At 41.9% G+C, this 27512-nt stretch overlaps 2 protein-coding genes across 8 annotated transcripts; one reads left to right on the top strand and one right to left on the bottom strand.

The window, feature by feature from the left end:
- Positions 1 to 1950: 1950 nt before the first annotated feature.
- ncapg (non-SMC condensin I complex, subunit G) lies at positions 1951 to 11351 on the top strand. 2 transcript variants are annotated; one of them, XM_086083827.1, is made up of 22 exons: positions 1951 to 2022; positions 2302 to 2415; positions 2530 to 2763; positions 3335 to 3563; positions 3889 to 4034; positions 4123 to 4207; positions 4293 to 4485; positions 4550 to 4699; positions 4804 to 4941; positions 5048 to 5171; positions 5744 to 5833; positions 6132 to 6320; positions 6566 to 6676; positions 6803 to 6922; positions 8033 to 8293; positions 9781 to 9962; positions 10043 to 10208; positions 10306 to 10473; positions 10532 to 10646; positions 10828 to 10875; positions 10942 to 11011; positions 11086 to 11351. In XM_086083827.1, exons 2-22 carry the CDS (start codon positions 2308 to 2310, stop codon positions 11213 to 11215), a joined length of 3057 nt encoding a protein of 1018 aa, XP_085939953.1. In that variant the 5' UTR covers positions 1951 to 2022; positions 2302 to 2307; the 3' UTR covers positions 11216 to 11351. The 2 variants fall into 2 exon arrangements, with proteins under 2 accessions (XP_085939953.1, XP_085939952.1); XM_086083826.1 differs by having other exon boundaries at positions 11083 to 11351.
- Positions 11352 to 13379: 2028 nt separating this feature from the next.
- On the bottom strand, positions 13380 to 26524 carry lcorl (ligand dependent nuclear receptor corepressor-like). 6 transcript variants are annotated; one of them, XM_086082894.1, is made up of 8 exons: positions 26383 to 26524; positions 25286 to 25351; positions 24714 to 24802; positions 24490 to 24616; positions 23973 to 24197; positions 23702 to 23789; positions 13621 to 18560; positions 13380 to 13527 (listed from the first exon to the last, which is right to left on the bottom strand). In XM_086082894.1, exons 1-8 carry the CDS (start codon positions 26474 to 26476, stop codon positions 13520 to 13522), a joined length of 5637 nt encoding a protein of 1878 aa, XP_085939020.1. In that variant the 5' UTR covers positions 26477 to 26524; the 3' UTR covers positions 13380 to 13519. The 6 variants fall into 6 exon arrangements, with proteins under 6 accessions (XP_085939020.1, XP_085939019.1, XP_085939021.1 ...); XM_086082893.1 differs by having other exon boundaries at positions 13384 to 13531; XM_086082895.1 differs by having other exon boundaries at positions 13384 to 13531; positions 23702 to 23786.
- Between the last annotated feature and the right edge of the window lie 988 nt (positions 26525 to 27512).

The raw sequence follows: 27512 nt of genomic DNA, 5'->3' as shown, positions 1-27512 counted from the left end.
CCTATCGTTTTCTACAGGAAATAAAGTTTTCCAAAATTTTTAAATATCTTGAATATAAAATTTCACATATTTTATTTTTAATTTCAAACAAAAACAGAAGGTGCAGAAAGTTCTCTGGGTCAGCAGCATGTCTGAAAATGTTAATAATTAGTTCCCTGAAGTTAACACTTCTTCTTTTTTTTTTTATTAAACTGGATTTATTATCGGCCGTATGATTCTTCAAAATGTCCGATGCTGATATTCGTAAAATGCTGAATATCGGTCGACCTGGCGATAATTGGTCTATCCGTAGCAAAACTGTTGGGCCAAAGGTGACTATAGCTTTCATTACCATGACGACCTTGCTGGACATCACTAGTAAGTATTAATGCGCTTTCCGGCTCTTTTTTTGGGGCCATGGGACGTTCGTGTGTCTATGTGGCAGATGGACACAGCTCTGCTTAAATCTTTTGTTTTTTGAAAAGATTGTGTTTTGGCCACCACTTTGAAAGTGACTCTTTCTCTCTGGAACTACAACCAGCCAAGCTGACAAATCATTGGAGGAGAAACAATGTGTGGGGCCAGTCATTATGTAAATTAGCCTCACGGTTTCGTAAAAGTGAGTTGGAAGTGCAGAATGTCTCACGCGCATACATATTTTCAGAAATAAAAATAAAATCAATAGAGGCCGATAAACGATGTACTTAGTTGAATAATTTGGTTAATTTTTAATTTCACACTTGAAGAGTCGGCAGCCATTCCAAAAACCCAACTCTTTGTTTTCAAACATCCACACATTTTCCATAAAATTTACCCTTTTTTGAAAAACATTTTGATGGTCAGCAATTCTTTTGGCCTATTTTTACACATCCCTTTATAGTTTATGAGAGAGGAGCTTAAGAACTAAAGGGGATAAAGTATAGCCCTTATTCATTTTAATCAAATAATCTAATCTAAACCCTGAAAATCCCAAACAACTGTGAGGTCAAATGCAAACAGAAATTCTGCAATCTACTGAATTGATTTCCAGAGATGGAGGGCTGACGTTTGCACAAATATTGTGCACTCTCTTGGGTATGCAGTCTTTCGTGTGACCTCTATGCAGTTTTGGCCTGGGACACAAACAAAAATACTGATTAGTCGTCCAATGGAGATTTGTGAAATTGTAATGTGTGTCATTTTGAGATAACAAATAAACAGAAAAGCAAACCAACCAATCAAGTGAGACAATAGTAAAGCTATAGTCAGACTTTTACTACCACAGCACACACACTAATTGTCATAACAACTGGATTTTAAATGTGTATTATATTTTCAGTTGTCTTAAAATGTTTTCTTTACAAAGACAGAAATTGTTACTTTGCTGGTTGGAGAGAATGCAGTTTTTAATTGGTATGTACACGGACAGCTAAATAGCGACTTAATTCACTCATCCCCAAATTCATGTATCCAAAATAATATCACAGCAGCATTACAAAAAAAGTAACACATACGTACACAAGCAGTATAATAAAATGTGTTTACTTTTATTTATCCAGTTAAGGAAACTGAGAACAGATGATCATTTGTAGAGCCGACCTAGCAGTAGATAGCAAAGTAAAATGATGCAAAATAAAAACAAGACAACAAACTGTATAAATGTAGTGAGAATTTAAATAAACGACTACTAATAATAAATAAATAAATCAGTATGATTGAATGTAGCTGTATCTACTGACCTACAGTAACAATAATAATTCATATCTGGCAGCATTATATTGTGCAAGTGTACCTATAATGTCGTGACCTGTGCAACATCTACAAAAAATAGCTAAAAAAAGAAGAAGAAAGAAAGTAGGAAACATTGGAAACGAAACAGTTTTAGAGAGGCCTAACGGTTGCAAAAAAAACAAAAACAAATGGAAGCTCGGCGCCACATGTACTCCTGCGAGACAAAGCTGTGGGCACAATATTACTCCGAGAATTCGCTTTCCTCTCGCGAGACTGCAACGGTTGTTGGGGTTTGAAAACAGGCGGCAGTGTCGACAAACAACTGGGAAAAAGGTAATTTACCTTACTTAAAAATATCGATATACAATGGCAATATAAACTTAATTGTTTCATTATGTTGAAAATGATTTTGTAGCGTCTCGTCGGCACGAATTTATTTACACGCAGATAGGCTACGTTGTTTTTTCTCTCTCCGGAGAATAGCTTTGCTGCATTTGCTAACGATACACTAGGGAGGAAACCACTGACAACAAAACTCACCGGGGGTTAACAGAGAGAAGATTGTGCACACACTTGACTGGAATTGAACGCTCGGTGTTGTCCCCTTTCAAGGAAAATATGGCCGTGGACAACGAAATAGATGTCAAGGAGGCGTTTCAGTGCGCCCAGAAGGGCCATAGCAACAAGGCGAAGCTGGTGGCGAGCCTGAAGAACCGCTACAACAAAGTGAGAACCAGCAAAACTTTTTTTTTTACCCCCCTGGCAATTTCGAATAAATATATGACTATTTACCATTGTCTATTCTGTTTCACAAACGTCCCTCATTTCTGTGTTTATTAGCTGGAGGACAAGACCTTGTTCCACGAAGAGTTTGTCAGCTACCTGAAACATGCCATGATTGTCTACAAGCGTGAGCCCGCCGTGGAAAATGTCATTGAATTCGCGACGAGATTTGCCACAAGTTTCCAGTCTCCACCTAAAGCTGATGGAGAAGAAAAGGAAGAAGAAGAGGAGGAGGATGATGATGATGATGATCATCCATTTTTGAGTTTCCTTTTCAACTTCTTGCTGGAGGTACATTTACTGTTATGCACTTGTATGAAACATTGCTTTAAGGTGCATATGTGCTGTATATACTCTTTAGATTGATAAGGCCTACATTTGAACAATTTCACATACTGTCTCCGATGTGTTTAAATTGGTTCATTTGTGTCGTTTTGAAAACACATGCCTATAGCGCAGGGGTGGGCACACGATCCCCGAGGGCCGGAGTCCTGCAGGTTTTGTACGTTTCTTCTCCAACACAGCTGATAATATGATCAGCTCATCAGCAAGCTCTGCGTAAAGATTATAACGATCTTGTTGATTGGAATCAGCTTCGTTGGAGCAGGGAAAACATCCAAAACCTGCAGGACTCCGGCCCTCGAGGACTGAGTTTGATAAAAGTGCTTGATATTGCCTAAAAAAAATATAGGCTCTAGCACGCCCTGTTGATAACAAGTCCAATAGAAAATGATTGGATTTATGAGTCACAAGTCTAATTCATTCATCTGTGTACTACTACACCCATAATCTTTCCCCAACATGCATGTTTTTGTCTTTTGTGCGAGCTAATGTGTTCTCCATCTTTTGTCTATCCTCTCAGTCTCATAAGGCAAACAGCCACGCAGTGCGCTTCCGCGTGTGCCAGCTCATCAACAAGCTGCTTGGCAGCATGGCAGAGAACGCCCAGATCGACGACGACCTCTTCGACCGCATCCATCAAGCCATGCTGATCCGTGTCACTGACAAGTTTTCCAATGTGCGCATCCAGGCCGCCTTAGCCATGACCCGACTGCAGCAGCCAAGCGATCCTGATTGTCCCACTATCAATGGTGTGTATTCCCCGTGGAGCAGATGGTCTTCTTAGTCATGTGTACAGACACCTGTCTGAAGGACAGAATAGTATAATTCATAAGTAGTCTTGTAATCTGATATGTGTCATTTACAGAAGACACTCTAAAAAATCTTGGCTTGGAATTGGCTTGGTATTTAACAGATATGAGACCGATAGCAGGATTACACAAGAACGTAAAACACAATGACAAATACAACATTCAAGTTACATTTTGTCATTATTGAGGTGAAACAATCAATCTAAACCCCCTTTGCCCAGGGCAGTTTCTCATAGTACAGTTTTTCTCTCTCTTCTCTGTCCAGCTTTCATGCTGATTCTGGAAAATGACACCAATCCTGAGGTGCGCCGGGCTGTCCTCTCCTGCATTGCAATGTCTCCTCACACCCTCCCAAGAGTACTCAAACGCACCCGTGACGTGAAAGAAAATGTCCGCAAACTAGCCTACAAGGTAAAAACCAACGCAGTTGTGTGTGTTAGCGCTTTGCTACATTGTAATATATTTTTCATCTGTGAAATGTGTGACTTTTCTTTTAAAGGTTCTTGCTGACAAGGTCCATGTTAGAGCTCTGTCCATTGCACAGAGAGTGAGCGTGCTGGAGCAGGGACTCCACAACACGTCAGGTAACAATGGTTTCAGCCTGCTAAAGCAATTGTAGCTTCATAAAAAGAAAAAGAAAAGATGCCCGACTGGTTGCATGTGTTGTAGAAGGAGTAAAAGAGGTGGTGTGCTTCGAACTACTGCCTGCCTGGCTTCTTCGACTGGATGGAAATGTGATGGAGCTTCTCCACAGGCTCGATGTGGAGAATTGTGCCCAAACGGCTTTGGATATGCTGAATGCCCTTTTCAAAGGCATGGACACTGATGAGCTGCTGAAAAACAGAATGGAGTTGAATAGCAGGTACGCTTGTCAGGTTCCTTTCCGCCTTTTGAATTGGCGATTGAATGTCTGTGTGTTTGAACAGGAAACTGATCCCAGTGGAGTCGCTGACTTGCGAGAATGCGCTTTACTGGCGCGCTCTATGCAAGTTCATCAAAGAAAAAGGCAACGATGGCGACGAAATGCTGGAGCGGGTGTTGCCCGATGCTGCCACTTACGCCGACTACCTCTATGAGTATGAGATAATATATTTTAAAATTCATCTTTAATTGCGTGTGATGACCAGCTGTGGGGGTAGCAGCTGTTGCTTTTGTAAATGTCCACTCCGACACGGTGCAGGTATCTGAAGGTGCTTCCGATGCTGTCGGAGGAGCAGAGAGCAGACTTGACCCAGCTGGAGTTGGTTATGACCAAGGATTTCATCTCTCAGCAGCTCATCCATCTCATTGGCTGCTTGGACACCGAGGAAGGTGGTAGGTAAGAGAGGCCGCTCAGCAGAATCCTGCATTTAGTCTTTGGGTGAAACTGTTTGAAAGCTGGGGTAGCTTGTTGTTTCTAGACTAATATCAGTTCATCTTTTCAGGAAACGTGTTCTGGCTGTGCTTCAGGAGATGTTGGCCCTGCCACAGACGCCCTCCTCGCTTGTCTTCTTGCTCACTGAGAAGCTCCTAACACTTGTGCCCGATGACCAGCGACGCATTCAGATCGTAAGATACATTTCTGTCATACATATTGGCCACATTGTTAAGGCAAGTCAAATTTATTTATATACCTCCTATAAACCAGGCACGGTGTAGAAATCTCCGGCAACATGCGGTGGTTATTATTAATCGTTGGTGGGGGTGGGGTGAAGCCTGGCAGTCCACCAGGCCTACAAAGCTTCCCCCAAGAAGAAAAACATTTTCGGTGTAAAATTTATTAAAATAATATTGTGTTTTTTTGTTGTTTCATTTTAAGGTCGTATTCCTCAGCTCTACAACATAGTGTAGAAATTATACAAAATACCTTCAAAACACCAAGGGAATCCAGTCAAGTAGCGAGACGTGCAAATTTTGGACTCAACTCTTATATTGGAACTTTGCAGTTGTACCTATTGCTGTGGCCAGTTCGGCATATGTTGTTATGACGTTATGCATTCATTTTACATAAGTTAATCTTTCTGGTAACAACAATAGGATTCTCACATAGCAACAACTGCCTAACACTATTATCACTGTCAAGAAATGCAATATGGTGTTTCACACTACGAGTACATCTTAATTTGATTGCTTGTCTACAGGTGGCAGAAATAATCTCGGACGTGCGGGCGCCAATCACGGAAGTGAGTCAACCGGTGGACGAGAACGCCAGCCGTCGCCAGCAGGTTCAGGTGGGAACATCCCGACAATCCTCCTCCAAATGTTCTGTCGCCACCCGGCAGATGGCTGTCGTTTATTTGAACAGGCAAAGTGTGTCTGACTGATTAAAGTTGGATATACTGTGTATGCAGAGCTGCTTTCCGTCTGCTCGAATAAACAGAAAGTATTTTTTTTATTTATTTTTTATTTTCCATCAGTGAGAGCCTCTCAGGATTTATACTCCTTCCTTGCATCTTAATCTCAATGAGCATCCTTTGCTCCCATCTGCTACATGTGCCTGTTCTCCTTGCTCCTCCATCTCCCATTTAGCTAGCAGAAGTGAAGGTGCGAGTCCTGGAGGCTAAGCAAGCCCTCGAGGAGTGCATCACTGCTCAGGACTTTGGCCGCGCTGCCGAGTTGAAGGAGTCCATCACAGAGCTGGAGAATGAGCGCAACAAGGTCCTCCAGGAGTTCGCAGCGAGTGCCCAGCCAGCCGACAATGAGATCCGCACTGAGAAGGTACTTGATGTGTGGGACACCACCTTAGGCTGCGTCTCCAGTTATATACTGCACTTCCCCAGACATGGGGGCGTTTCCAGCAAACTCGACATGTTGAATCGGTGCCGGGCGTCGGGGGCATTTGATCACTGTGATCGGCTGCTAGCTCGCGAATCAGCGCACGGGGCATGAAGAGCAAGTGACAACGCGGATAAACAGTACTCAACTCAACTTTATGGTTGCATTTTGTTTGTTTTGTTGTGTAGAACGACCCCGAGACTCTGCTGAGGTGTCTGACGATGTGCGCTGAGCTGCTCAAGCAGATGAACATGAAGAATCGAATCAACCCCACAATTAGCGCCTTAATGTCCTCACTGGTATGAACGAGTCTCTAGCGTGCGTAGCTTAGATGAATGTATGGCTGTTATCTTTATAAATGGTGACGTGAGCAGTTTTCATTAGCTTTATAGATTGCTGGTTGAACTGACTTGTTTTCCCGCCAGATCCTGCCAAGCATCGCAAGTGCTCAGCCTACTGTCCGCAGTATGGCTGTGGTATGTTTGGGTACATGCGCGCTACACAGCAAAGCGCTTGCCAACACCCACATGGTCCTTCTGCTACAGGTAATGTTGATGCTTCAAATTTTGGAGTACTCGTAAGTCAAGGTATACCGCTGTATTTGTAGACAAACAATGGAAAAAGTAAATTTTCCATTTGTGGCTCAGTTTTAGGCAGTTAAAAATCGGATCCATGTTAACCCATTCACTGCCATCGACGGCTATAGACGTCAAAAATTCATTTGAACTATTTTATTAGTTTAACAATTTTCCTTTTGTTCCTTTTGTTAACAAGAGTATGAATACCTATTTTTTTTAAATTGTATTAGAACAGATATAAAATTTGTGATTAATCGCGAGTTAACTAGTGCAGTCATGTGATTAATTACAATAAAAAATTGTAATCGCTAATTTTTAATAATCTTTTCTTCAAATTTTTTTTATCAAAAATTTCCCCAAGAAAAAAAAGAAAAGATTGTTAAAAATTAGGGGCATCAGGCGATTTAAAATTTGTAATCCTATCAAATCGCATGACTTCACAAGTTAACTCGCAATTAATAACAAATTTGATATCTGTTCTAAATGTACAAAAAAAAAATCTAGGCTTTCATAGTCCTTAACAAAAATGTAAAAAAAATGTAAAAAAAATAAAAATTCATTTGAACTATTTTATTAGTTTAACAATTTTCCTTTTGTTCCTTTTGTTAACAAGAGTATGAATACCTATTTTTTTTAAATTGTATTAGAACAGATATAAAATTTGTGATTAATCGCGAGTTAACTAGTGCAGTCATGTGATTAATTACAATAAAAAATTGTAATCGCTAATTTTTAATAATCTTTTCTTCAAATTTTTTTTATCAAAAATTTCCCCAAGAAAAAAAAGAAAAGATTGTTAAAAATTAGGGGCATCAGGCGATTTAAAATTTGTAATCCTATCAAATCGCATGACTTCACAAGTTAACTCGCAATTAATAACAAATTTGATATCTGTTCTAAATGTACAAAAAAAAAATCTAGGCTTTCATAGTCCTTAACAAAAATGTAAAAAAAATAAAATAAAAGCTTAACTAATAGAAATAGTTCAAATTACATTTTGACGTCTATTGCTGTCGATGGCAGTGAATACGTTTAAAAGAGGCTACAAAAAAAAATCCATCTATTGTCACTTTTTAGATCGCTCAGCTCGACGAGGTCAAGATTCGCATCTGCGCTCTGCGAGCAGTCATCGACCTGCTCCTGCTGTTCGGCTTCCAGCTGCTCTCTGAAACTGGCAGCGGTCAGAAGACTCTGCTGCCGGGATCACCGGACCGAGAGGAGGAGGAGGAGGAGGAGGAGGAGGAGGAGGGGGGGAAAGCAGCGACACAGGCTGAAGCCAAGGGGGAGGACACCGCTCAGAGCATTTTGGTGATGCTGTCAGAGCTCCTGGACAATGAGGTCAGCGTGCACACGTGTCATAACTTGCCATATTCTTTCAACTGTATTTACATATCGCCTTTCATACACCGGGTAACACTATTTGCTTCACCGGAATTTCTGTGGGTCATAAAGAAAAATCAATTAAAAGTCATTAAATGGATTTTGTTAACGTTAAGATCATAAATGGCATTAAAAACAATTGAATATGATGTCTAGAGGCGTTACAATGTTAAATATAATTGATGCAAAAACATTTTTATTCATGCTTTATTTTACATACAGTGTTGTGCAAAACAGTCACTATAACACATTTATGTGATTAAAAAATGTATATGTATTTGTGGGGAATGGTGACTGATTGTAATTTACAATGACAATTACTAGAATATTACCACAACACAAATCTAACTCATTGTTTCACACTCCTTTTGATTGTTTAGGATGTTTTTTTTTTTTTATAGCTATGAATTAATATAAAATGACCAAAAGGTGTACAACCACATTTGTATTTGGTAACCATAGTTGACCAATTTTATGTTAACAAGTATGAAAAACTTGAAGAAAGTATTTTATTGTAAATTTAGAACAGATATAACGTGCGATTAATTTGCGGTTAACAGCGAGTTATATGGAACTCATGCAGTCATTAAAAATTGTAATGCCTGACAGCCTTAGTATACAAACAGTATGTGCATAGAGGGATATACTATGTATATGTGTGTGTGTGTATGCAGTACGACATGGGCACTAAATAAGTTTCAAGTTGCCTTAAAACGGCTTAAAAAGCATTCAATGAATTTCCTGATAACTGGCATAAACTGGTTACTGGATTTTGTCTGATTTTTGCAAGGCCCACCGAATAATTTGTTCTATTGCTATAAAAACATGGAACCTACCAAAAGAAAGATTAGTCTCTTTTTTTTCATCAGGAAAAAAGTACATTTGTATCTATTTCCATTTTGCAGCAATTAGCATTAGAATATAGCTAAGTTTCATCATTATTCACAAATCTATTTAAAAATGTGAGTAAATGAGCTTTTTTTTCAACATGGCCTGGGTTGATCTCTTTTGCTCTGCTGTCCATTTGTGTAATAACTAACATTTCTTCAACCGTTCTTTACGGTTGAGAGGCTGCATCAAAGCCTTCTGTATGCTCTAGCGTAAAAAAACGTCTTTGGAACACTTAAAACATTTAAAATAGAACATATTTATACGTTTTTGGGAGCAAATGAGTTCACTGACCCGAGTCTGCAGACCTCATAGCCCTACTGGGTTTATATTTTATTACTATTAGAATTCCTTGAATGTATTCGGGACCAACACCTTTCAGTGATTTGGCTTTTGGCACACAACAGTAAACGTTTGGGAATTCTTAAGGCAAAAGGGGAAAGTAAAGAAAATTGTGACATGCGTTTACAACTGTCAAGAAAGTAGGATATTTCAAATTAAGATGATGTTATATTTAGCATGTAAACGCAACACGCGCTCCTAAATGTCACATGCAGGTGTCGGAACTGCGCACGGAGGCGGCTGAGGGTCTGGCCAAACTGATGTACACGGGACGCATGTCCAGTGCCAAGATCCTGTCACGGCTGGTTCTGCTGTGGTACAACCCGGTCACTGAGGACGACATCCGTCTCCGCCACTGCCTGGGTGTCTTTTTCCAGCTCTATGCCCGTGAGAGCAGGTCGGGAAAGAATCGCCACCTCGATTTTCATATGACCTCACTTTTTTACCATTTGGTTTTTGACGACCTTTTTGTTTTAGGGCCCACCAGGAAGTTGTGGAGGAGAGTTTCCTTCCAACCGTGCATACTCTGATGAACGCCCCTGCCACTTCGCCATTGGCCGAGGTTGACGTGAACAACGTGGTGGAGCTCTTCGTGGAACTGACCCGTCCAAGTGTCCTCGTGAAGCCTTCTGCCAACACCGAGGTCAGCGCACACACACACACACTAACTCGTCAGCCAGAACAGATGTGCGCTGCTTTCTTCAGTCGTAATCATCCATTCCCTGTCCTGTGGTCATCAGGAAGTGAGCATCCACGACTACTTGGCGGTGCGCATGTGCGGTGAGATGCTGCGGGACCCGACCGCCCCCGAGGTGCGCCTCTATGCCAAGACCCTGAGCTACCTGGAGATGAGCAGGGACGAGACCGTCAAGAAGGACCTGCTGTCCCTGTTGCAGCAGCTCGTCCAGGTACGGTACATCAACTTCTTCCCAAAGTTTCCACTTCCAACCCGTGCTGCTTCCTCAGGTGGTGAAGGACCGCGTGTGTCTCCGCGCTTTGGAGAAGATGCTTTCTCAAATGGGAGATTCGAAAGAGCTCCACAGCGCGTCCGCGCTGCAGCCGCTGGATGTCAACGCGGACGGTACAACATGAAAAACACAAACGTTTTGTCTCCACTATGTGCGCACGTGATGTTTATGACAATTCTTCTCGTAAGAGGATTATGGTTTTATTACCAACATGTTGATAAGCGGATTTGGAAAAATGCCGTACCACGCAGCAAATAAAGGGCACGGACTCATCGAGCTTTGTTGTTTCTACAGAAACTGTAGCAGACGAGCCGTCAAAGTCAGCCAAGAGAAGCAAAAGAGGTAATGCAGGCTGTCATTTCACACAACTTCCATCCACTCAGCATTGTAACGTGAGCGTGCGTGCAGGTCAAAGGAAGGCCTCCACAACCAAAGGAGGCAGGAAGCCAAGCAAGAGGGCCGAGTCTTCTGAGGAAAGGTGAGACTTGACTTTATTTCTTCATATAATCAAATCAACCTCTTTTATATTTCCCTGTTTTCTTTTGAAAGCAGCGATGGAGAAAATGTTCCCGACTCGGTTCCTACAGTGCGACCTTCGCGTAGGGCCAAGACTGCAGCTATAGAGAAGACAAAACTGGATCTCAATCCCCTCCTCAACCAAGAGGCCAATTTGTCGTCTTAATAATTATCCCTCAAATTCGCTTCTGTGCAAATATTTCCCCAACATATCCCAAAAAACAGTAAGCCACATTTTATATTCATATTGCTTGTATTTGGTAAGTTTGTACTCTTTTAACAATAAAGGTCTGATCAATGTAGATTGCCTCCTTTATTTTAGTTTTGAGATATCAAAAAGAGTATGTTTAAATATTCACTGCCCCCCCCCCCCTTGCTAGCCTCATTTCCACTTTACAACTTTATTTGGTTTAATGAATAACATAAATCCATGCTATATTGTGGAACTCTGCAATTTATAGTGATTTTTGTTGATTATGCTTTGAATTTAGGTTATCTATTGAAACCAAAAGATCAAAATGCAATAAAAAAAGGCTATATAAAATAATGAACATTTTAGACTTTGACCTTTTGCAGTTGGTGCTGGAATGTATGCCAAGTTGACTATAATTGTGCTGTATATCATGATTTTAATCAAGACGCTCACTGGGAATTAGACAAAAACACCTTTATTCCGCCCAACACAGTTGCATCTGTAAAGAACAGTATAAAACCACAAGAAAACATACAACAGAAGTTTAGCACCATTTTTTTTGAGTGGGCTAGTTGAACACCCCCCCCCCCCCCCCCCCTAAATGGGTCAACACCATAAAATGACCACAGAGAATACTTGGGTAGTCAGGCACACATTTTTTTTTTTTTTACAAAAGAAAAACAAATAAACACTTTGATAAAGCGACTGACTATAAGGGGACAAATTTGACTTCCATCCAAGATTAGTGTTAATCAGTCATTCATATTGGAGGAAAAGCACAGTGGGCCTTGCTAGTCTCTGTAAAAGTCTCATGCTGCAATCAAGGCAAAATGAACAGAAACTTGAAAGACCAACATCTTAAACTGTAAATTCAAACAAAATATTTAATGCTATGAAGAAAAAAAAATAGTATTTCTCTGCCTTAGTTTGGGATCTAAAACTTTCATGTTCAGGGATGGGCATACTGAAATAACATTAAGAATTTGTGAAACGTGTTCCAAATGGAGTTGTGCTAGTTGATTTAGTCTCAATTAGCTGCCATCGAAGCAACATATTCACTATAACAAGTTGAACTACAACACGGGCAACCGCTCGAGGCAGCATTCTACTCAACACTGACATTGAAAAAGGAGCTCACTTCTTCCATCACATTTAAATTATTTTATTTATTCTAGGAAATGTATTTCGAATTCCAATGCCCATCCCTAGTCTAGTCAACTGAAGTGACATCCCAGGGCATTGTGTACATCCATCTGTCAGTAATAAAATAATGACTATATTCTGATAGAAAGAAAGAAGAAAAAAAAAACATCTGGGTTTGTATTGCACCAAAATAAGATTCTCTAGTTCAGTGATTCCCAACCAGTGTGTGCCGTGGGCAACTATCCAATGTCAATTATTTTATTTGTTATTATTATACACAAAAAAGAGATTTTTCCATGAAGAAAAATTTCCGATTTGAAATAAAAGCCTCGGCTCAATAAAAGTTGGGAAACGCTGCTCTAGCTGTACAGTAGGTGTTGATAATAGAACGTAGGACGTGCAAAATATGGGGGAGGAATCTGAAAAGCGGGATTCCGAATCTCAAAGGGGCTAGTGCAAGAAGTACTGATGCTGGCAGTGTCGCATTTGGGACAGTAAATGCTGTGTGACAAAAACACTTTATATCATAACAAAAGGGGACAAATATCTATGCAAGGAAAAAACAACTGCATGATGCCAATTCCTTCATCAAGTTTGTGTCAATTATGTTTTCTGATGGCAAGACCTACTAATTAGAGAGGAATAGTTCATTCCTATTCTAATTTGTAACTTGCCATCAAGAAACATGCCGGTAAAAGGTTTAGACCACGGGTCTCCATGTCAAGTCCTCGAGAGCCCCTATCCAGCCGGTTTTCCATGTCTCCCCCCTCTAACACACCTTACTCATCACAGTAATGAGCCTGATTATTATTTGATTCAGGTATGTTGGAGGAGGGAGACCTTGATGAGGTATTTCTAGGGCAGAGTGCTCTCAATGATGCAGTTCACCTTTGTCCTACTTTCAGCTCTTCAGACAAGGCATGTTTTATCAAAAGAAAAAAGTATTTTCAAAAAGTCTACATATAAAAATAGTGCAACATCAAAGCTTTTTCTTAAGTTAGACTGCTACATAATTGCTGAGGGAAAGACTGCACCGTAGCGTAATGGTCAGTCCACACGGTCAGCTCAGTGTCCAAAGGCACCACAAAACAGCACAGTCCGGTTCCCGCGGAGGACGGAGGGAGGCCTTGTGCGTCATCTATCTTCCTGCCAGAGAAGAAACACAATTCCAGATGATTTAGGGTTGTTTCACAATTCTGTAAAGTGGGATTCGGTAAAGGAAAGGAGGTAGTTACCAAGCACAAAGTCGCACCACTTTGGTCCACTTAGGCCCTTCATCCGCGATTGTCGCAACTTTTTTGCAGGTGGTGGTTCAGAAAACTCACATTTGTCCTTCTGCCTCCCCAAAGGCGTTCCATCCAGCTTCTGGAGTGATTTACAAGCAGAATCTGCCCGTTTTGTAGGCGCAGCCATGCCATTTGTGTGCCGTTTTCGTTTCACAGCTTGAACAACTTCTACCAGTTGTCTGTCCTTTCCAGCAAACACAAACGCAGAGGCCGACTTATCCAGTGTCACGGTATAAGAGTCCCACTCCTCTGCTGATTTGTTATCTGGGGTGTTGATCTTCTTCAAACATACCCGGCATTCCTTCAGGGTTTCAGGACTCCAGGTTTTAGAGCAGATGTTCTGCTCTTTGGGTGCAGCCACAGGCTCCTCAGATCGGGCCTTAGAATTGTTCCCCGAACCTTCAGGAAACTCATCTTTAACCGATTTCAATGCTTCCAGTTTTGGTCCGCATGCGGTCACTTGAGTGTTTCTTTCTTTCTTTGCACGCGTCCTTTCTTTTTGGGTCAGGAAGTGTCTCTTTACTTGAAGTAGTGTGGTCTGGTATTTGCTTAGGCGCTGCCACTTTCTGGTTCCTTGGCTGAGGATACGCTTGACACTCTTGTGAGCCAAGAGTCGCTGCCTAATGTTACGAATTGACTGAGCTCGTTGAATCTTCCTCAACCTTTTTCTAGCCTTTTCATATTGGACAGGGCCCTTTGGCAATGTTTTGGCAAACTTCTTGAGATGTCTGCTCAGTCGTTCCGCCCGAGGACTTTGGCACTTGACCCCTTGTTTGTTGGCGGAGCGAGGGAAGTGCATGACTTCATATCGATTACAAGAGCTCGTCTTCTTGACAATATCCAGTGACTGCGTCTCTGTGGTCTCTATAAACCAGGAGCCGAGCTGCTGCATGCTGCAGGATCTGGGTTTAGTAGGAGGACAGTTGAACAGCGTTTGGACCAAGGAAGAATGTTTGGACTTGGCGACGGATGAACCGGTTCCTTCGACTTTGAATCGGACGTCTACGTTCTGGTTCTCCACAGGGTCTGAGACCCAAGTGTCCGACATGAGCTGAATGCGTCTGGCAAGCTCTTGGTTCAAGGGCTGTTGTTCGGCTGATGCCGCCCACCAACGGAGCGTCTCCTTTGGAGCAAAGATCGAGTCTAAAGAAACACCAGCTACTCGAGCCAAATCATGAGAGATGTTCTTCCTCTTCTGATCGCAGCAGTGCCTGTTGACGGCCGGATTTTGTTTTTCTTGTTTTCTTTTATTGCAGGCCTTGTTCAGCAGAAGTTGTTTGGAGCGCCGTAACAGTGCATTACTGTGACTATATGTCCGAGTTGTGGCGGTGGCAACGGCGTGCAAAAAGTAGATAGAGGGCTTGCTTACTCTTTTGGAATGACGCACAGCTAAAGGCTGATGGAGCACTTGGTTACTGTTTTTACTCTCAGATTCTCTTTGTTCCTCCGGTTGAAATTGAAAATTTTCGCTAACTGATGGGCAGCTAACTGTCTTGGCCTCTTTGGTACTTTGAAATTCCGGCAGAAGTGCTTTCTTGTTCCTTTGTTTATCGGGAGAATCTCTCTCAATCAAAATTTTTCGTTGCTTTGGTGACACAGTAGTAACGGTGACGGAGATTCCAGAGATTTTCACTTTAGCTGGTCTACCTGGTTTCCTTGATGGTAAAGCCTTCTCTGTTTTCGGGCATTTAATCTTGCCGAGGTGCTGTGCAGCCTCTTTGACAGGGTTGGCACAATGTAACACCTCAGGAAATTCTGGTGAACTCCGTTTGGGATTATCTATAATGATTTGAGAGTTTTGTGTCCCGCTCAAGTCGTTTTTAAGACCTACTGCTCGACAGGCATCTCGGAATTCTGTTTGGAGCTGATCAAAGCTCTCGGAAACTATTCGCTTGTTTTTTCTTGAACGGCCATAGACAACAGTTATTTTGAGGTTCTTGTTGATTTTTTCTTCCGTCTCCGTAGGAATAGTTGCCGCGCTTTTCCCTGTTGCTGCATGATCAGACATCTGTTTACGTGGTCGACCAATCGGTCTCTTCACTTTTTGCTCCAGATGTGGCCCCAGCTTCTTTGGCCGGCCCGGACGTCTTTTCAGGGGAGAGATTTCATCGAGTGACTGCAATTCACCCGGTGATCGGCCGACCGTTCCGAATTGATTCTTCGGTGGCGTAACATCACCTGACCTCTTAGACCCTATTTTAGGGGAGGAAGACTTAGGTGAAGATGTACATTTTCCCGATGACTGGGGTGATGAGGAGAGGGACTTAGCTGGTGAAGAACTTGACTCAAGTGGAGCAGACGCTGATGGTGAAGAAGCGGACTCCGGTGATGAGGAATACAACTTGACGGGTGAGGGACGCAACATTGGGGGAGAATGAGACCGAGGGGGTGAGAGAGGTTGCTTGGCTGGAGGACAAGACTTTGTGGAGGGCCCTGCATATTTAAAAGGTGAGGTAGTGGATTTGCGATTAAGCCTGATGTGCGGCATAGCACCTTCAGTCATCTGGCTTTGCTTCTTCTCGGGTGTCCCTGCCCAGGAGGACTCTTTGCATGGGTCAAAGGGTTCATCCGTTTGTGCATTCGAGCTAGACCTTGCTGACTTGAGACTATATACGATACCTTCTTTATCATTTAATGGTGATACAAACATTAACTTAATTGGGCTTGTGTACTGGACTGGAGAGATGCAAGAATTCTTAGCACAAGTAGCAGACCTTGTAGTAACCCTGACATTTTCGTATTGGAACGTTTTTGAATCAGTGTTTGAGACCGATAGGCTTTTTGGATATGGTTGTGTGTTCTCTGAAGGTTTGTCAGCGCAGCCAATTTCTTTGACCGCTAGAGCTTGTGTCACGTCCGGACTTTGTTCTTTTGATTCTGTAAGAGATGGACTGTTTTCTTCTCTACGGATTGATGCAAATGTGTCTGGCAGATTAGATGTTTTGGTTTTTGATTCAAGCTGCGCATCCTTAACATCTAATTTCTTTAATAAGGCATCTGAGGTGGTAGCCGTGAAAACATTATTAGTTCTCTGGTTAAATATATTTTCAGAGAAACAAGCTGCAAAGAAGGCTTTCCTGGTTTCTGTGACGTAAGAGGAGAAGCGTTGGGGCGGGACAATGTTTCTCCGTGACCTCCTTGACTCATTGGAGGGGGATTTTTTGACTGGATGATCATCTGTAATCGCAGTATGGCTTTGATCATCAACTGGTCCGTTATCACACCCATCAGTGCCACAGCTTTGTACTGACGGGGCGTTTTCAAGAATCATGGGATCATATATTGCACTAACCTTGTCCTTTTGGCAATGTTGGTCACACTGAGTCCTCACCTGTGACTGCTCACTGCCATCTTGAGAACAATAATTGCAAAATTTGCTTTGCAGGTCATGGGACATTGTTTGGTTTGGGTCTTCTTCATGTATGGATATTCCTCTTTTCCTTTGTCTCTCAGTCTCATCATCTTTGTCTTCATTTACGTTACGCTCACGAGTGATAATATTGAGCGGTACCCCCGTAACGCTTTGACAGTCCATATTTAACTCTGTTTCGTTTTCTTCTTCAGCCACCACATTTGAGTCCAACGAAGCGCTACCTGTATTAACAGCAGCGTTGCCATCTTTTAATTGCGATCCCTTCGCCTGTGGTGACTTTTTTCTATTGTTTGGCACGTCAAGCATTGCGAGCTCTCGTTTAATTTGCAAGCTTTGCCTTCGACTCGTAGCACCATCAGCAGGCGTCGCCATGGCAGCAAGCACTTCCTGGCGACGACGCAAGCGCGTATTCGGTAACTTGGGCTCTTTGTCATCATGTCGATGAAACAGCTCACTGATGTTATAGTCGCTGGCACTGCGTGTATGAAGCACGGTGGTGATAATTTCAGTCAGAAGGGCATCGGCAGGAAATTTCAAGTTCTGGCTGGTTGAGGTGGACTGTAGCTGCTCCTGTTCAGGAACATCAATGGGTGACGAGGGCAGAGCTGGATCCTTCTCTGGAGGTCTGATGGTATCAAGTTTCTCACTGAAGCGGTTCACAACATCCTGCAGTAATGTCCCACCACTTGTGTTATTCTCAGCATGACTATTTCTTGGAGTCCAAGACTCAAGTTCCGGTGTTTTTGCTCCATCGACAATGTGCTGTCCTGGATGATCATTAACCACGTGGGCAGCTTCTTCCTCTTGCTGATGGTGAAGGAGGGAAGGTGGCAGGTCATCGGTTATATCAACATCTGAGAAGATTGGAGAAAGGGGTCGAAGAGACAAGCTCCGCTCTCTTCGCAAAACAGGAGGAGGGGGTTCACATTCTCCTGTTGTTTTCTTGCGATGGGTCACACAGGTGTGGTTTGTAACACATAAATAAGGGTGTGGATGTTGCTTACAGTGGACTGAAGCGCAAGGACCAATAGAGCACATTAGGTCGTTGATGTTATTTGCTGGTAGACCATGACTACAAGTACATTGGAGTCTCTTAGGGCAAATCAGAGCGTAATTGTTTACCCTACATCTTTTCATACAGCAGCTGTTTGGGTCCAGAGGGGCTACACTTTTACACCCGTTTAAATGCAAGTCTCTGGGACGGCACGGTGTGCTTCTGCAGCCTTGAAGACCACAATCAGACGGAGGGTCTAATGTATCGCTGTTTCGGGATTTACACTTGGGGACAACGTCAGGTGTATGTAATCCACAATGACAGCAGTGCGTTTCTGTTGGAATGGGTTTGTGGGCAGGGGTAAGGAGCAAATTTTCCTTGTGTGCCAACTTCAGCATCTGGTAGAGTAAGGAACAATGTGCTAGGCAGAGCGAGCTAAGGACAACACCTAGTGCAGATTGCTGGTGAGGCTTCCGTTGCTTTAAATCTCCCAATTCTTCTTTATCTGAAGTAGATGGGCAGCTAGGGGCAAAATACAAAGGAATGAGTTAGTAGTCTGATCTCTTGGATGAGTCACGTTCTGATTAATAAAGGATTTGTACCCACTTGTATGAAGTCTGACTATGTTTCTAGGGGCCGATGCCAATTCCAATATTTGCGGGTTAAAATTGAGAACAGATTAATCATCCTATTAAAGTATATATAAATAAAACAATCACTTTTTTGTTAAAATCTGTTAAGCTCTAGTTTATATTAAACATTTCTGCACATCGAGTATATTATTTCCGGGAAAATTTCAATAACATCCAACTAATTTCCTCAACCAGCTTTTTTTTTACACTTTAAAATTCAATTTTTCAAAAAAGCCAACAACTTGTCAATCAATAACGGATGGTACAGCTTTGCATAGTATACTTCAAAAGCATTTTCCCGCATTTAACTGCGCTTGATTTAAAAAAAAAATATATATATATATCTTTCTAAAGAACACAAGTTGTCAAACCATCAATTAGATGCAAAGAGGTTTAAATGTCCCACAAATGTATCACACGATGACCAGACCTACTACCAAATTGAAAAGGTAAACATTTATGACAAGTTGGCAGTTTGTTAAGAGCTGTTTTATTGAGTTGCAGAAGGCAAATTAACATTCTGCTAAACACAGCAGGAATGATTGTAGAAACGCTCAAACCTCTTTTCTTTTGAACAGCACTTTCACTAACAATCTTAACCGATCAACAAAGTAATTAATGTTCAAGTCAACAGTTAAATTAGGTCATGACAAAGATTTCACAATAAACAACACAAATAATAACATGTTTGAAATTTGATACCATTTCCAAAATCTTAGGTGGAGTTTAAATCCAGACCTTCAACCATGTCAGTGACGCACTAATAAATTCAGCACAGCACTTTATGAAGCCGAGGTACAATGCCATTGTTACAAATTACCAGTATTTTTTTAAGACCGATTTGATTAATTATGACACTATAGTGAAAAAAAGCCAAATAGTACAGTGAAATTAAAACAAGAGAATTATGTACTCAACGGCATGATAGTGGCTCCAATCTTTCACAAAAATTAAGCTTTACCGTGACAACCACAGAGCATGCTGGACTTGCAAGTTGTCTATTTCTTTCGAAGATTGTTGCCACATTGTTCCTTTTGATGTTCTACTAATCACTCAATCACTAAATCACAACATTCACGTGTGTCGTTTTGGGATTAAATTAAATACAGCGGCTTAACATTTAAAAGCATTCATGCATTTTCCACAATACACATTTTACATTGCATTTAAGTGCTCGATTACAAATTAACAAGTACAACAAGCAAACTCAGCTTTGAAACACCACAAATTATCCTGTACCACGCAATATAATTTTCCAGAGACATGATTTGAATAACCCATAGGGCAATAACATGTATGCATAACTGGCAGAAATCTGTTATGATTCTAATATTTACCAGGAGGCAAGGGGGAAATAATCTAGTGATCTCAAATACACTGCAATTAAATCACTCAGCTTTCCGTTTCTCAAGACGAGTTTAGGCTCGTTTACAAACAAAGTTGTTCATATAGTAGCAAGCAATCTTGTTGCGGTACTGTTGATGTTGAAGAAACATCAAAAACATTCAGAAGTGGATATATTCAGTATCAAGAGTATTATTTGATCAGGCTTAACTTCAAATTCAAAGCACATACAAAGATGAACAAGAATGTAAATCTACAGTTACAAAAACAAGGCAGATCTGTAAATGCCACAGTGCCCAATAAAACCTTTAAAAATGTGTCAAAAACGGGAATAAATGTATACCTCGTTCCTTGAGACAAAGAACCAGTTCATACCCCTTGACACAGACGGCGGTGAAAGAAACCTGACACTGGGCTGTAGGCAAATGATGTTCAGAGGTATATGTGGCAATGAGGTTAGATAAGAGAGGCGTGCACGCTGACATCACATCAAATAGACATTTAAGAAACAGCTTGTTGGTAACCCTGAACTGAACTGCTGCTTTGGTATTAGCACTGTTGGTGTGGTTGTTGGAGGTCAGTCCATCTCAAGGACAGACAAGACGAGAGAGAGAAAAAAATAACCGGCATTTCAGTGAAACCATTTCCAAGACAGAAAAAAGCCTGTGGGGCCCCTTTACAATGAGTCAAGCCCAGCCCAGCATCACAATCAACCATTAGCGCTATTGATTTACACGCAGTACACATAAAATCATTTTGTCTTTCCATGCCATCTCTCAATCATCATTGTTGAACTAAACTGAACGCTTTTATGGAACAAATGGTCCCGTAAAATAGACATTTTAAGCAGCAGTCATGTAGGAGGTTGTACAGTAATGCAGCTACAGTAGCAACATTAGTAAATATCTGAGGTCATAAAACATTTTTAAACAATACACATACAGAATAACATAGTACCCAAGCTTGTCAGTGCACATTTGAAAACATGCTACACAAATGCATTCCCACTACAAATAAAGAACCAAAAACTAAGGACAACACATGGCTTTTTTTCTCTTTTCTTTTCTTTTTTACACCATTCTATTCAACAACAGCTCACATTAAAATAGCTAATCACAGTAGTTAGCAATATACAATCTTCCTGTTTGCAGAGGTGTATAACAATAATTACAATGAGAGTTTATTGTTATGATGGCTCTAAGTCACTTCAATGGCCTTGGTCAGGTACCCAGAGAGATAGAAAGCTGCAAATGACAATCATCATTGCTTCATTAACAAGGACTTTTAAGAATTAAGTCCAACCTGAAGAACCTAATTTCTGAACAGCTAACCCACACTGGAGTCATCTTTTTACCGTTACTGTGTTTCAGTCATTTGATCCTGGGAAATCTAAGGTCGTATTTTGTTGATTTGTGGTTTAGGACCCAGAATACCATAACCAAGAAGACCTTTAAGAACAGCATTTCAAGTGATTGGACAAGACTTCTGAGAAATAGAAAACATAGAAGTGTCAGAATCAAAATGTATGTCAGAACTAAAACCAAAAATCTATTCCACCGTAAATAGCTTTTTTGACAATTGTCTTAACATATAAAATTCATTTCCTCAAATGAAAAATCCTTGAATTATGTTGACACAAGCCGTTGTGGACAAACGCCTCTTGAAAAATTCCCCACCACATTCAAGTCCAGGACCAAATTGCAGAAACACAGCACAAAGTATGACTATCAAAAACAGACTCACAGTTTAACCTGAATAATATAACCATATATTTGTAAAGGCATGTGTTGTGTTTTAACAAGATCCCAAGAAAACATCTGTAAGAGGTGGTGGGTTCTGGACGTGTTTCTTTGTCTAGAACATTTTCGCAGCAGCAGGTGAGGCAATAGTCCCTGAGTTTGCGGAACCGCTAATGGTTCCGGAATCAGACGAAGTGGAATTGGGTGAGAAAAAACTGGCAGATTTCTTCTTGGGTGGATTTTTCAGTGTTCCAGTGCGCTCTTTGACTTTGTATTCCAGTGTGCTGTGGGGTACCCCATAAACTCCTTGGGCCTTCGATATGCTCATGCGGCCGGCAATCACCATGGTGATGGCTTCCTCCATCAGTTCGTGGTCATACTGGCGGTATCGTCCACGTTTCTTTCTCGGCTGCTTGTCTTTGTCGCGGCGGTCTGCTCCTTCCTCGGAATCATCCAATGAGGAGCTGCGTTGTACCTGGCGAAGAGGTGACTGGTTGGCACTTCCTGTGCAGCCATGTGCCAGGAAAGGTGATCTGACTTTGAAATAAGACGGAGGTCTGGCAGTAGTTGTCAGTAAATTGGCAGCGCCTTCCGTTGGTGAGGTACGGCGGTTTTCGGTAGCATTGTGAATCTCTGCTGGGGCTAACCTGCTGTGATTGGTCATGGAACGGACCTGAGGGATACGAAGGGGTGTGGGGGCCTCAAGACTGGGAGTGGGACTTGGAGAGAGCTGGAGAGCATCCCTGAGCTGGGGAAAAGAGTGGGGGAGGGTCCTCAGTAGACCGCTTGGCTTATAAAAATGAAGTGAGGCCGGAGAGAAACTGAGCTCTCCGTTCTCCTCTGCATCGCCTCCAATTTCAGCCCGCTCAGCCCATGCCGCCACCTTCTGCAGGACGAGGCGGGCTTCGCCGCCAAGCATCGATGACATCATGCTGTAGGACGTCATTTCCTCCCTGAAATCTCTGTTGCTTTGCGACGCTGGGTGCAGCGCTGCTAACCTTCCTTCTGACCAGTCTTCCAGGCCTTGCCTCAGGGTGTGAAGGGGAATTCCATATAGCAATGCAGCACGCTGCTCTTGCAGCCTTCCTGAGCGTATGTCCTTCAAGGCCTTGGACAGCAGCCCCTCAGACAGCTCCAAGCTCCTCTCAATGTACTCCTTCTGCCTGATCTGCCTCCTAGGGATGGGAGGACCAAACAGCAGGGTCAGGATGGTGATGATGGAGAGGGTGTGATTTGGGCATTAGGTAGAAGGGGGTGCAGAGCGAGGGGTCCACTCCTTTATGCCTTGTTGGTAACATCACTGCCTGTTATTGCATGCCTGTCTGTCTGTCTGTCTGTCTGGACACTCACGCACACCGTTGTGCGTCTCTTACACACATACGCAGTGTGTTGCGATAAAGCCTCTTCACGTCCAGGTGGGACAGTCTGTGAATGGCTGGCGTTACTCACAAACAACTGCTGCAGTTTTGTTATCCTTCTGTGACAGTCTTATGTACACATTACGTGGAGTAATCGGATTCGTGAGTGGATCGGTTGAAAATAAAATAAATTCATGATAGGAAACTGTAATGCAACCCTCATCAGTGTACAATCCTGGGCTTTTGGCATTATTTCAAATACGGTGCCAATGCTGTGACGTTACCGCTCAAGAGATAGAAGAGTCAACCCCACTTAACCAAAATTCACATAGGCTACTAAAAATTCAATGGGCCATGGGACAGCCAAACAAAGATACCATTCAACAATCGACTTATCGTTAACATTATTAGCTGCACAACCATAAGATCTCACTTGGTTTTAAAAATAGTAGAAATCAACAAAATACCCTTATGTAAAATCTGTGTATTTACATAGTTGTGAAATAAGAGCACAGCTTCCACTGTTTTTTTCTCTCCAATACCATCAATTTAGCAGAAACAAGTAGTGTGATTTATAATTAACTTCTTACCCTGAGGCTTTGACGTTAGATGACAATGTTGATGAATGTGTTGAGGTGGCGGCGCTGTTCTTTTTGGAAAGGTCGAGCACACCATCTGCTGCAGGATAATTCAAATTCAATTGATTTAGTCACAAATTACTATGATAGGATAATATATAAATATGCACACACACAAAGCAGTGTGGGTTTGATAGCACACGTCAAAAGACACAGAATCCAAAATTTTAAAATGACACCCACAATCACAACATAAGTTTGATTTTTAAAGATTGCCACTAACCTGTATCAGATTCTCTTTCGGTTTCTCCCGGAGTTCGGTTTAAGGTCAGGTCCAAAGGGGCATCTGGTGTTCCAGATAAAGGCGAGGAGGTCCTTGTTGTAACATCCATAGACGTGGTGTGGAGTAGGCACTTGGATGCATACTCCATGGCGAACTGGTGTATCATTTTCTTCATCAGTTCTTCTGCAATCCGAGGAATATTGGCATCACAGCACAGAGGCACATCTGACAAAAGGGAATGAAAATCCAAATTGATTACATTAAAATGTTGCCGCCATTCCAGGATCATTCAGATGTCCCTAAAGAAACGATTCAGAATTCGCCCTAAAATATGCTAGTTAAGTCACACAAAATTTCAGAAGTCAAACTGCTGTCTTTTAAATGCCGATGACATGTCAGCACCATTGTTGGTCTAAATCCAAAGGCACCGACTGAATATAAACAAAAATTTGGCAAATTTCTTTCTCTAACTATTGAATGAGATGGTTTGTCCAAACTTAAAACTCATCAGACTCGCCTTTCTTGTGGAACACAGCTTGAAGGAACTTGTGAGCTGTCTGGCTGCTCTCAGAGATGGTTGGAGCTTGACATGGAGAGAAATCAGATGGGGAGGAGAGGGGCGATGTAGTTGAAGGTGCTCGTTCCTGTAAAACAAAAACAAAAAAAAGGTGTGGAAAATGTTGTATGACAGCGCACGACTTGGATAATAAGTTATGAACAAGACTCCAATCCAGTTCTTACACCAAGTTTGTCCAGAGGAAGGTTGCACAATGAGCAGTGAGAGCAGTTTGCCTCTGGAGACCAGTCAACCAGCTCTTCAGGTTCACAGTCTGAAAGGAATGACAACAAAAAATAAATTAACAAAAGATCCAAGACCTGTATTGAACCATCTATACAGTGTTTCTCGACCTTTATTGAGCAACTGCACATACATTTCAAAAAATGTCTTGGCACACCACCAAACAAAAATGTCACAAAAAATATAATGATAAGCTCTGCTCAATTTACTGACAAGTGTAATGATGCATTTTCTGCCATCTAGTGGAAGAGCATTAACTTTGACCGCTATACATTGATGATGAACAAAGATGTATTACTCGTAGTAAATAATTTTCTGACATGTTCCTTTTACTCTCCGCAAAAAACTGTTTACAACGCAAGCCCCTCCTCTTTCAACCCTTTCATGTCTATAATCCATTTGAACATGTCAAGTGTGTATTTTTCTTTGGTGGATAACAAGAGTGTGCCAACCACATTTGCCCGCAATATTGTCAAAAAACAAGTTAGCATTTTTGGGGGGTGGGGCAACTCACCATCAAATAAATTAAGGTCTCTTGTCAGCATGGAACCATATATTCCCTCCAGGATGCTTTCGAACCCTGCAAGACAAAAACATGGTACACTAAATTCACTCTGTCAAACTTACATCTGGTGCAACTCTACTGCTAGTTTTCAGTCACAGGCAGGGCTGCACTGGCACAAATAAATCGGCCCTGGCATTTTGACTTAGGCTTGCCAATTCCTGACCACCCTTGGCTACCACGTAGCTCGACCGCTGATGTTTATTGGTTCATTTTGCTCTCTGTATTGTAAATGGATTAATTGGCTGCTCCTTCTAAATTGTGGGTGGGTCTCTCGGGGGGAAAATGGAGGAAAATAATAATTGAATAGCACCACATCGGCCCCAAAAGACACCGGCCCGCCAGGCATCTGCCCTGTATGTCAGATGGCCAGTCCATCCAGCCCTGGTTACAGGTAAACAATGAAGCCATGTCCACATCAATACCATCAACGTTTATCAAACATTTTTAAATTTGGCATATTTAGGCTATTGATTCTTCAACACATAAAAGTACGAAAACGGTTAACAGGCAATGTACGTGCGGTGCAGCATTGCCAACTTCTTAAAAAAAACGCTACAAGCCAAGAACAACTATTTAAGTGTATATTCTTCTCATGCAACGAGTATATCTTGGCTGCTTTATCTCAGCCATCATCCCCTCCCCCAAAGTGCCTTAATATTAGCAGGGTGTTCGCGATTCTAATTGCATGTGCATACTGTTTCAAGTACCAATTACATACAGCTAATGGCATATTTTACGACACACCTTTAAGCTCCGTGTAACGTGCTCTCTGAAATACATTACCAGGTCGAAAACAAGTCGTGTTAAGGACGTTATTGAGGGAGGCACAAAGAGTGTCAACTAGCCAGCTGGTACATCTTAGCCAGTCAGTTTAGGCTGCCCACCTAGTTGGCGCTAGCTTGCTAGCTAGCCACATAGCTAGCCAGCTAGTTACTAGCTACCGAGTAACATCGCCGGGTGGCGCAAACAATGTCAGACTAGCGCTCCGTGCGGTCAATTAATTAATTTATTTATTTCGAAGAAAGCAAACAACACGCGAATCATACCGACGCAGTGTATCAGCTTGTATCGCCAAGAGTCAAGTTCCCGCCGAAAGCCCTTTCTTTCTGCCGTGCACTTGGAGCACGGCACAGCCGCCATTCTGCGTCATTCCCCTCCCTCTCTCCGTCCCTACGTCGACTGTGTTTATTAAAAAAAAAAAAAAAAAAAAAAAAAAAAAACAGAAGTGGACGGAGCCTCCCGGACCGAAAAGGCAAGCTCCGGAGTGAGGTAGGTGGCTTCTTCTCACAGCTGCATTCTTACACATCGTCACTTGGAGGAGACAGACGCAAGCCATTTGATCCTGGGGTCAGGATGTCGAACTGTTTTCATTCATATAATAATAATAATAATAATAATAAACATAATAATAATAAAAACCTATATAATATTTTTTCCCTAGATGAGAATGATAATTAATTTTAAACGCTGTAAGCTGTTGTTTTTTTGTGTGTGTTTTTTTTAGTAAAGGCGTAACTAGTCGTTTAGGGCCCCAAAAAGTTATGACTTGATGAATGGACTGTCAATAGGACCTTTGCTGCTGAAGCCAGAGGGCAGCCGTCTTACGTTGCTACTTTTACTGACCACTTCTGTTCATTTGATTTGATTTGATTTATTTTTTGCTGAAAACACTGGTATCAATGCGTGTTTTGCGCTAGGATCCATGTATGGAGTCATGAAAGCCACTGAATTGTGACTCACAGAGGTTAGGTTTACATTTAGCAGTTTAGCATTTTTTTTTTATCCTGATGGGCTCACTTGATTGTTGATGGCTTTGACAACATAAAGCAGATTCATCTTTGAATAGCACCCTGTGATGTACCTAAGAGAATATTAAGTGTTTTTCTTAGCAATAAAAATGCACACGTAGGGCTTCTCCCATACGGTGGAATTTTCTTCGTTGGCAGACAATAACGTGAAAATACCATGGAGAAATGAATGTATTCACGTCAGGCGGCCTTAGTGAATGACAACGTAAGATGGCCACCGTTGGCTTCACTTCTTCCAACGGCGAATAAGCGGCATTGACAGTCTATTCATATGTAAGTCTGAAGTGTGAACCCCGTCTGACTGCACTGATAAAAGATTATGTTGCTTCTGTAATTTTTTTGTGCCTTCTAAGACCTCAGGATTTCAA

This window comes from Leptonotus elevatus, chromosome 8 (genome assembly GCF_054856555.1).
Source record: "Leptonotus elevatus isolate MCC_2025b chromosome 8, RoL_Lele_1.0, whole genome shotgun sequence".
Lineage (NCBI taxonomy): Eukaryota > Metazoa > Chordata > Actinopteri > Syngnathiformes > Syngnathidae > Leptonotus > Leptonotus elevatus.
The sequence above is the reverse complement of the archived record's forward strand: the minus strand, read 5'-3'. Positions and strand labels throughout refer to the sequence as shown.